Source organism: Podarcis pityusensis (assembly GCF_964106645.2).
Source record: "Podarcis pityusensis genome assembly, chromosome: 8".
Lineage (NCBI taxonomy): Eukaryota > Metazoa > Chordata > Lepidosauria > Squamata > Lacertidae > Podarcis > Podarcis pityusensis.
The window spans coordinates 48707124-48718286 of record NC_138033.1 but is presented as its reverse complement, the minus strand read 5'-3'; the positions used below and the strand labels follow the sequence as shown (position 1 = coordinate 48718286).

General features: G+C 49.3%; 2 protein-coding genes across 2 annotated transcripts in view; one reads left to right on the top strand and one right to left on the bottom strand.

The window, feature by feature from the left end:
* The window catches only part of FANCA (FA complementation group A), a 260177-nt gene that overhangs the window by 153783 nt on the left and 95231 nt on the right, over positions 1 to 11163 (bottom strand). The gene's annotated exons all lie outside the window — the stretch shown is intronic.
* LOC308483708 (farnesol dehydrogenase-like) lies at positions 165 to 10856 on the top strand. Its single transcript, XM_081017866.1, has 6 exons — positions 165 to 4420; positions 4931 to 5038; positions 6488 to 6627; positions 7693 to 7789; positions 8607 to 8731; positions 9766 to 10856. Exons 1-6 carry the CDS (start codon positions 4336 to 4338, stop codon positions 9940 to 9942), a joined length of 732 nt encoding a protein of 243 aa, XP_080873992.1. The 5' UTR covers positions 165 to 4335; the 3' UTR covers positions 9943 to 10856.

Below are 11163 nucleotides of genomic sequence, written 5' to 3'. Positions count from 1 at the left end.
AATAAATCCATTATTTGTAGTATCAGGGTCTCAAAGCTACACTGGAGCCATATTTAAACTCATGAATTCAATCCACTGATGAGAAGAGGATGAAAGGGAGGTTGAGGTCTGGACCGTGGGGGGGTGGGGTGGGGATGTCGCAAGTGGTAAGGAGAAAAGAGAAAGCCAGATCTTGCTGGAAACAGTTAAAAGCCTTCATCGACAATGCTTGAAGCAGGTAGGCAGGTCTGGGGAAACACAAGAGGAAGGTGAAAAAGCATGGAAGGGGAGCCTCAAGGGACAAGGCTAGAATTCTTGAAATATTCGTATCAGTGCAGAAGGGAATCTGCATGCAGATTAGAGACTGCTGAACATGCAGGTTGGCTGCAAGAGGTTTTTATATACTCTGTGCAGGCTTGGTAGGGAACAGGCATTGGCTGTAGAGACAGAAACGTGTGCTCTGCCAGGACGTGGGAAAGAAACCTCTGTCTTCTTCCATAGGCTGGAATGCCCATGAGTCCTGGTTTCTTATAAACTTTCTTCACTCCTTTTCAGCATTCTGTCCTCTGCACTTCTTTAGAGGTTTGCTTGTGCAAAAGGAACAGGACTGGGTAATGTGAAGCGCAAGATGAGATTACTGGGAGGTGTGAAAATGATTTGCTTGAAACCAGAAAGTGTCTTCCAAACTTTGTAGCAGAAATACAAATTGGTTGAATTTCAGCAAGTTGTACAAGTGGTGAGGAAGCTGTGGGTGTGGGTGTGTTTGCTTGCCTCCCGTGGCTGCCCTGTTAATTCACATTATAAATGAGCACCAATCCTGATTAAGGATTGTTAATGATGTGTTGCAGTTGTGTTGTTATTGATCAACCCAGGCATGACTACTAAGCTGCTCTTACAGTATGTGTGCAGTTGGCGTCTTGACTCCTCAGTCCTTGCCTGAACCTTTTGCAAATGGAGCATTTTACGTAGCTTGGTCTTTCTGTGAGAGCTGATGTGTGGATAAAGGAGGCTGATTCTGCAGTTTCACATGCCAGGAAATGGGAGGGAGTATACAGCTCCATATACTGTAGCTAGGCCCACAGGTGGGTCAGATAGGACCATGCGCTAGCAACAATAAAGTGAAATTCAGATGTAATGTTTATCTTTGTCAAATGGGTACAATAAGAGCAGGGGGTGCTAAACCCGGGTAAGTGTGTATGTTTACAGCTATGTGTAGACACACGTGTGTGCATGCTTGCAACTCTCTGTGGTGCACCTTTGACAGGAGTCAGGTCTGGATTTGCCCACACCATCACAGGTCCTCCAGGTACAACACACTCACTCTTTTGCACTGACATGGGCTGGAGATTGAATCTGCTCCCTGCCCCCAGCTGAACACAGAATCTTGCCCGCTTCTCCCTGCCCAGGCCTGGCCTGTGTTCTGTTTCCTGGTCACAACAGAACGTTGGCAGCTGCCTCTTCTGCACAATGTCCACCTGTGTCCTTGGCACATTGCAGAGTACCGTAATAGGAGAGACAAGACACAGGTCCCTGCCCTGAGGACCTCACAGTTATGCTTCGGTAGGCAAGGGAAGTGACACACAAATGAGGTACAAGCACAGCAGGAGAGGAATACAGTAGATGCCATGATGAAGTTAGGTAACTTCAGACTCTGGGCTTTGTGGGGGCACTTTAGATAGCAGGGTATATTATTCCACTCAGCCCTACTGCATTTGGGGGCCCTCCTGCCCCAGAGCTCTGCCCCGAGAGCATTACTGAACACATGCAAATTACAGTCCTGGATGTTTAGGCTTTGTTTCAGTTACTAATGAGTCCTGGATCTTGTTTCAGGCACTATTCTGTGGGTAGTCCTTCAGCTGCCTGTACTAATAGATGCTGTTGTTTTATCCCCTTTGAAAAATGGTCATTGCTCTAAAGCAGCTGGTCCTTCAACCTCCTGAGGCCACAGCTGTTTCTGTGCTGAATGTGTGTGAGGGGATTCATTTTGCCATAGGCTGTGGCATGGCGTAGTATGCCTGCTGGAGTTAGTGGGGCCTTGTGTGTGTGACCCATGCCCTTGGTACTGCAGCCGTCTGTGCAGAGGTTGATGTGCCAAGGAGCCTCCCTGCTCTGGGTGGGTGAATGGAAGAATATTGAAAACTTCTTTTTCATCCCTTCCAGCCATGTACAAAAAATTGGGCCTGGCACCTTATCCTCCAGGGGTGGCATCCCACTTTTATTTCCCATCCCTTCCATGGTGTGGGGATGAAGCTTCAGCGGCCCAGCCTGCACTGCTTTCTGGGTGGCAGATATGCAAGCTCCATGTCTACATATTCCTTTTCAACCTGCTTATTGTTTCCCAAGGAGCCTTTTCCAATTTCAGATGACAATAAAAAGAGATTTTTGCGAATTTGAGACTCGTGTTCTCTGATACTGCGAATTCAGAACCTCAGGCCAGGTCAAACAATTTCTCAATTCAGACCAATATTGTGTACTTTTGACAGGCACCACCAGCTCTGCCAGGGCTTTAGCTGAGACTTTTCCCATCACTCATCCCTGAAGCCAGCAGGGCCTGCCAGGATTTTAGGTGTGATCTTCTGCCTGCAAAGCATGACTATATGGAAACCCACTGTGTTCGATTAGGCAGGGTAACTTCCTAACAACTCTGCATTTAAACCCTATCTAGTTACTGAGATCCAACAGCAGGTCACCTTTTAATAGGAGCAAAACCTCCACACTTGTTTCCCACTGGCTTCAGTCTAATTTAAGCAACCTACAGCAGGAGCCCCACCCCACCCAGTGACATTTTTTTTTTACAATTCAGGCTGTAGAGAGGAGGGTGTGGCTAGTGATTTGATGGTTTTGGAGATTTGGTTTTAATTTCCTGGATGCAACTTTTCCCCTCTTCCTGGCACCTCCAGCCAGCAGCCAGATTGCACTGAAGTTGCCTCTGCCTCCCTCTTCTTCCCCCCACAATGACTTCTCACCTTGCCTACAGTCTTGTCCTGCAGTTCTGGCCCCCACAGTGGTGTTGCTTCAAACTAAGAACACAAGGTGGCACTCTTGAGCCACAGGCCCAGGGAGGGAAGCAGGGATGCTGCCACCAGATTATTACATTGCCCAACCAGGAACTTCCCATCCCAGGAAATGGGAACGCAGGAAATTGCTTTATAGTGAGTCAGGCTGCTGGTCAATCTAGCTCAGTATTGTCAAAAATAATTGGCAGCACCTCTCCAGGGTTTCAGCCGTGGGTCTCTCCCAGGTCTACCTGAAGAGGATTGAACCTGAGACCTTCTGCATGCAAAGCAAGTGCTCTGCCACAGATGCCTTTCCCAACTCACTTTCCTGTCGCTCCACTGCAGTTCAACTCAAACCACAAAAATATTTGGCCAGGCCAGGACTGGTGCTCTTCATTTTGCATTCATTTTGCGAATCTTCATGAGCAAAGTGCTTTCTTCAAATGTACTCCAACCTTACCCCATACCTCTTCTGGTCAGCCCCTCAGAGAGAGGCTGTTCTGTGCATTCACTTACAAGCTTATCTTCATTTGTTGCAATACACGTGGCCTGGTGATTCGCTTTGGGCCAATAATTCAGCGCCTGCAATGCTTAGCTTGGTTCCACTCTGCCAGAGGGCCAGCAGGAATGAGGGGTATCTAGTGCAAGGAATAGCCTCTGAATGCACTGCAGAACCATGGAGTTTCCCAAATCATGAGCGAGCTGGAGTTAGAGGGAGTGAACAAAACTTCTTCCTCCCCGCAATAAATATTTGGATGGTTACTGAACACAATCTGTGGCTCTCTTCACTGTGTAGATTGACTGTGCAAGAGGGCAGTGATGTACTTGTCTGTTTTGTAGCATGTCCCTCCCTCCTCCACTGATATCAGCATTTGCCTGCCCACATGGTCCCCATTCTCTTCCATTCTTTGAACTCGTCAAAGATGACATATGTAGCCAGCTGAGCCCTCCATCAGAGACTCGGGAAAGTTTGTTGCACCTTAGCTTGCCATAATCTTGAGGACGGAGACGATGGCACATGGCACCCCACAAGCCATGTGCTGAGCCCATCACCTATGAAACCAGCCAAGACTGCAGCCAAAGCGACTTCAGTTTATGTGGGACACTGGGAGGCCGGCAATCTCTTTCATCAAGACCATCTCGGGGAAGGATCTATTGCCTGCCGGGTTGTGGGACCCAAGGCTCAAGATGTGCAGCATGAACAGGACCAGGAGGTGGAGATACAGGATGGTGGGCTGGGCTCTGCTTCCTTGGAGGTGGGACTCCTAGGTGCTGCTTTCCCTACTTATTCTCCTGCGTGGAAACCGCAGCCCCACTTTTCGTTTGGCGACTCTCCTCTGAACAGCCTCTCGTTACCAGGATGTCTGCATCGGATCGGGTAGTGGTGGTGCTTGGCGGAGCTGGCACAGTGGGCTCTGGCATTGTCAAGGCGCTGCTGGAGAAAGGTAAGGCTTACATTGACGTGCCTTCCATCTTGCAAGAGCCTGGGTCGAGATTCATTGACTGTGTCTGTGTGTGTCTGCCTGAATGCATATACTTGGGGCTGTCTGAGTCCAGCAGCTGCACTTTCAACTATCTTTCCATGGTGTTCTGATCTGTTTGACTCCTGCTACCAATTGTTTGTTTCTACCAAGCGGTGATGAGCTCCAAATATACCATGGAAGTTCTGATATTCTAACATCAGGCATGTGTGTGTGTTGAGGGGGACAGTATCTGTGACTAGTGTGCTTTTTGGAAGCACTTTTCACAAACCCAGAAGCCACTTGTGTCTCTCTCATTAACTCATGTGCCCGAAGCCTGAGCCCTAGCATTGAAAACAGTTGCCAGGTCCAGGCTGAGCTCTGTTTCATCAGCTGTTCTGCCATCAATCAGACATAGGAACTGATACAATGGCATCCATGCCCCCTCCTTGTGCCCAGGGCATTGCCTCCTCTGATCCTTTGTCATCTGTGCAGGCTTCCAGGTTGCTGTCATTTCTCGAGACAGAAGCAAATTGGAGAAGCTGAAACAGTTTCTGCCTCCATCAGCCTGCCAGCGCCTGCACACCCTGGTTGGGGACGTAGGTAAGGCTTTGTGTGTAAGACCTCGGCTGCGGTGCTTCTGAGGGCCATTAGTGTGGGACTGCTGTGGGAAAATACTGGGCAGAGGGAGTTGGGGCTGAAATGTATGGATGATGGAGAAATTCGTTCCGAACTAATATGAGAACCAAAACACAACTGTTCTTCAAAGCTGATATTTATCCAAATGCAGTTCTCCAACCACCCGTGCTTACAAGAATGCATATATGAGGGGAAAGTGTGCATTAGAATGCAGAAAACAAGATGCAAAAAATAAATTATATTGAGGGAAACTGCTTCCAAAAAAAAGTGTACATTATTCAAAACTGCATATAAAAATGTGTTTATTAGGAGAACTTAACACTCAAATGCTGGGGAATTTTCATAAGGATTTTTTTTAAAACCCTCAAATTTCTGCAAAAATGTGGAGAATTGAATTTAAGTTTAGACAAATGAGAAACCGAGAGAAGCGAAACAGACAGGTCCTTCTATCCCTGCTAGAACGGTATCTCCATAATGTCCTGGGAGGCGGCTGAGCTGGATGGTGGAGGGAGCACAAATTGATTGAGGTGTCCAGAGCTAGGAAAAGGGAAGGCAGAAGGCACCCAGCAGACAGGCAGCCTTCAAGCCGCAGACGGTTGTACGGCCCCCTCCAGCAAAGAGCTGATCAAGGGTGCCTTCAGAAAAGCAGAGCCAAAGGCAGCCTTTGCATGAATCTGGGAAAGCATTCCAGGATTTGCATTTTGATGGCCAGCATTGAAAGATATTGTGATAAAATTAAGGCAGCAATATGCACCACTGCAGTAAACACCCACATACAATCCTATAGCCTTTAGAATTCAAGGTACTTTATAAATAAAAAGTGAGGAAGGTGATGGTCCATAACTGGGAACATTGAAGAAGAAGAAAAGAAATAGGAGAAAGTACCTGAATTCTCTTGGGAAAATACAATTTCAAATTGTTGCAAGGAAACTCAAGCCTACTTTTTCTTTTCTTTTTAAGGAAGCCCTGACAGTTGAGGGCAATTCTCTCTCTTTTTTGAGGTTTGAAGATGAATCCCCAGCATGCTCAGTGGAGCTTTAGTTGAGCCAAGTATGTTGTCATCTCTCCACCAAATAACTGGGGTCCCTTGGCCAACTGCACCTGTACAGGATGTCACAGTGGCAGTGGGATGCACCAGCTTGTAATCTGGGTCACTGATGCTGCAATCCTTATGGACCATCTACACCTGCAAGGCAGCCATAGCATCCTATCTGCAGGATACAGGCACCATGCTGTTATTGGCAGGCTACCTGTAGGTGAAGACCCTTGGGTGGCCTTGCTTTTTTTCTTCCTCCATGAGTTTGGCAGGAGGGGAAAGGCTCTGGGCTGCTTGGGAGTACAGATTGATAATGCTGGGGAATGCAGCCACCTGGTCTCACTATCTCTGCTCCGAAATTTATCCCATCCATCCAGGTTCTGAGGAAGGTGCAGAGGCAGCCAAGGAGGCTCTGCTGAAGAGCACTGGGAAGGTGACGGATGTGGTGTCCTCCTTGGGCTTCAGCTGGTGGCAAGGGGGTCCCCCTCTCACTCAGACCCTGAAGGAGCTGCACCGGGTGAGCAGGGAAATAGGTCAGAAACAGGGGTGCGCCTAGATTGTCTCTGTTTTGCAGGAAGGATTCTAGTGCATACCAGGAATGTAGGTTTGTGCAATTGGCTCTGTCACCCTAAGACAACAAATCCACTTTTTTAAATTTAGAAAACTGGCCTTTTTTTGCAGTAAATTAAGTGATGGGGAAATGCATTGAAAAGTGTGGGATGAACAAATCATTAATGGGAACAGGGGTACCAACTTGAATAAAATATTGTAGGGGCCCAAGTAAGCCCCTGTCCTGCATAATTAATCACGTGATGCAGTGTACACACCGTTTGAATGGGAATGCCCATCACCTTTGTGGGGGCCTGGCCCCCTCAAATATTTTATTGTGGGCGCCAAAGCCCCCATGGCCCCTAGGAGTTGACTCCTATGAATGGGAAGATGCATAAAGACCCCACAAGGACATCAGGTTCAATACTCATATATGACCTGCCTGCAAGAAAATCAGATAGGACACTGTCTAACTTCTGTGTAAGCTTTGTGCAAGCAAAACAGATTGTCTGGAGGAACCCAAAGTTATCCAGATCAACCCTCTCCCATTCTCTTTCCTTCTCCCTCTCTCTGATGGATAGATTCTGTTTGCTGGCTTTTGGAGCCATTTCTATGATAATGGTACTCTTCCCCTGAGTTGGTCTTGTTGGCACTCTGCAATTATATACTGGAAAGTGCTATAGCATTTTTCATAACAACGCATCTCTGCCCATTGGAGCAGCACTTCCTCCTTGATGCTGGCCAAGCCAGGGTTGAGGGCTTTGGGGTAAGGCCAGCCATCAGGTAGAATGTTGATAGAAACACCGGAAGTGGCAGCGGTGCTTTTAAGCAATGCAAAAAGCTGGGACAGGAATAACTGGCCACAGATCATGGTTTGTAGTTGCAGAGAGGCGGATTCCTAATTTTAAGAAAACTATAACTTGATCACATTTGCAGAAGAGGTGTGATTGTGTGGATCTCCTCTTTTGGAGACTCTTGGGATACTTCAGCTGGGACAATGAACACGGATGTCCCTCTGTTTCCTCTCCCACAGGTCCTGGACACCCTCCTTCTCAGCACCTTCACTGCCTGGAAGGCCTTCTTCCCCCTCGTGAAGGACAACGCAGAGGGAACCTACACTTTCATCACTGGTGAGATGAGCTGGGTTGGTCTGCAGTAGGTAACTTTGGGGAGAGAACTTTTGCTGGGGCTTCGGCCAGCCTCTCTTGCCCAGTAGCAATAGAAATGCACCTTTTGTTTCAGTTCGCAGGCCCTCATTGCTTTTCTACCTTTCCAAACCCTCCCTCCAATTAAGTCCTGCATGCCTGAGCATGTGGGCAGATGACCAGCATTTGTGGGGCAGCAGCTTGTGCCTTGTGGGGCTAGGTTGGCAGGGACTGAGCCATCATTGGCACAAAATCTGCCCTGTCGAGAGCTACCCAGGCACATGGGAAGAAGCTGCCTTTTACCAGATCGTACTTGTTAGCCCAGTGTTGCCTTCTCAGACTAGCAGTGGCTGGAGTCTCAAGGCGCTTCCAGACTGTTTCCAGGTGGGATTCAATCACATACCAACAAATTCAGGTTGCGCAATTATAGTTGGGCAGGAAGTTTTGCACAACACCTGCTCCCCCCACAAAGACTGGACTTTTTGCAATAAGGGAATTGATGGGGTAATGCACTGGAAAATGTCTCATCCAAGCAGATATTCTCATAGTTGTCAACGTTTCCCTTTTTTAAAGGGAAATTCCCTTATTCCGAATAGGATTCCTCGCAAGAAAAGGGAAAAGTTGACAGCTATGGATATTCTACATCATCAAAGTTGTCTGGGAGGTCTCCAATTGGCTGCAAACATATCCTTTTAGATGGAAAGAGTGAGGACTGAACCCTGGACCTTCTGACTCAGCCACTGGTGGTGATGGCAGCTCCTTCCTTCCTTCCCTCCCAGCTAAATCAGCTTCTCTGTTTCAGGAGGGGCTGGGGAGCGCCTTCTCATGCCAGGCACAGGCTTCCTGACACTGGGGGCAGCAGGGGCCTTGGCCTTTTCCCTCATGGTCCGTGAGGAGTACCCAGACGTTCCCTGCAAGCTGAATGAGGTCAGTGCTGGGTTTGTTGGTGGGTCAGCCAGCTCCCTACCCACGTGGGGAGTAATTTTGCCCTCCCAGGGCTGTAATTAGTGGGGTGTTCAGCATCTAAGAACATAAGAAGAGACTGCTGGATCAGGCCCACAGGCCCACCTTGTCCAGCATCCTGTTCTCACAGCTGCCCCAATTGGAAACCCACAAGCAGCAGCTGAGCACAAGAGCACACTCCTGTCCTGTGCTTGCCAGCAACTGGGATTCAGAAGGATACTGCCTCCAGCCATAGAGGCAGAGCGTAGCCAGATCAACAGCAGGAGTAGCCAATGTGGCACCCAGGAGATGCTGTTGGGTCCTGACTCCCATCAGTCCCAGCATGGCTCAAAAATAAGCGAAGATGGGGATGTAGTCCATGTTGGCTACTGATCTGTGGGGTTGGTTTCCCTTGCAGGAGAGAGAGCTGGAGACTTTGAGGTTCCTCTGTGAAATGTGTGTGTGTGAGGAGAATAGTCCGCAGGCAGACTCAACCCTGATGCTCAGCGCTCCCCCTACAGCTCCTTCCAAGCCTCTTTCTAGCACCAAACCCAGCAGATCTTCTGCGGAACCTTTAACTCACTTAGAACTTTGGGGGAAACCTTCTGAATGACTGAGATCAAAGCAATCCATTAGGCAGGGTGTTGCTGGCATCCACCTGCCTCAGTAGACAATGGTGGACTGCAGGTGGGGCAGTTGAAGGTGCCCAGTTGTGCTGCTAGAGGTTCACCATGGGTCTGGGATAAATGAAATGGCCACCGTGCTGACTTTAATTGATCCCAGTGAGCCGCAAGTCTCTGACTGGCAAGGTCCATCCAGCAGGGATGGGGAAATCAGTGGCCCTCCAAATGTGGCTGCGCTACAACTCCCATCATCCCTGACCACTGGCTGTGTTGGGTGCTGGGAGTCTGAATCCAACAATGTCTGGGGGGCTTCCCAATTGTGTGCGGATCAGTGGGTGCCTGGCGCAGCCTTCCCCCCCCATGTCTCTTCTGGCACTGTTTTGGCTTTCCCGGCAGGTGAAAATCAACATGGGTGTGACAACGCCAGAGCACCTCGGCCCCGGGTACGTGAGCCACCTGGAGGTGGGAGAGGCCGTGGCTTCGCTGGTGGACAAGAGGATCGTCTCACATACGGTGCTGAGCGCCAGCTCGCCTGCTGACCTCAAGACCCTGGCATTGGAAGGGAAGCTTTGAGGCGCCGGCTAGGAGACTTGCCAGCCATACCCACCCATAGTCCCTCCCCTTATGCCACCCCCCTGTGTCTCTCCTTGGTGCCTGACTGGTAGGGAAAGGGTGCTTTTCAGCCCTGAGGCTCCTTCTCCCCTGCTCGGGCCCTTCTTCAGAGCCAGATGGGCACAGAAAGGGAGCATCAACATCACACATAGAAACCGGCATGAGCCACTTCAGGGAGGTAGTGGATCATCTGGTGGTGGATCTGGTTGAGAGAGGGAGAAGCTCCTCTGAGCAACCAAACCTGACCCTCCCCAGGGAAGCTTTAGTCCTCTAGCTGGTTGCACATCAACAGCCTGCCTGGAGAGTCTTGTGGGCTTGCAAGATTGGGCAGGGATAAGGAGAAACATCAAGTACCAGTGGCCGCAAAAGAGGGTTTAAGGAGGCCAGGGGGATGCTGGGCATTTGTGGCTTGGTTCAGAGGGGCCCCTCTTATCCCAGAAACAAGATGGGTTGTGTTAGATTTGCCTTTAAATAAAACAACCATTGCAAAATTATGAGCAGCTTTGGGAGTTGCCTACCGAGCAACCCCTGCTTTGGGGACTCGCTGTGTGTCCTACAAGCCCACCCAACCCTTTTGGACTACCTTGACCATGTCCTGTCTTCCAGGCAGATGGTTCCAGCCTCCAAGGCACCAGTTTCCTTGCTCTAAAGAGCTAAAGACACCCTGCCCTTGAGTCTCTCTCTCTCCCCCGCCACCCTATCCTAAGTGCAGCCCAGCATTTGGAAATGGCCTGTGGCCCACCTAGCCTGGAGAGGAGGGTGCAGGAGAGAGACAGAGATGCCAACAGCCAAGCACTCGCTGCACATTCCTGTCCCCGTCTTGCCATGTTCATTTGCGCCTTTCACTAAACATTTTATTTAATAAACCCATAATACTGTCTATTGTGCTTTCCTTTCCTTTCTCTCGTTCTCCCTCTTTCTTTTAAGTGCCTTTTGGGGAAGGTCTTTGGGGGGGGTCTCGTTGGGCATCCGCCTTCTGGGGTGGGTAACTACAGAGTAGCAATGAATAGCAGCGTCAGTTGATCTTTGCAAGGGTTAACACTGAGAAGGGGGTGTTGCAAGGACCCTTTTGAATCCGGGCAGATATCAGGCACCATGTCAGACCCCTCTCCTAGATGAAGCAAAGCACGTTTTCAATCCACACGAACCAACCCATTCCGAAGCAAGGATTTTGCAGCAATG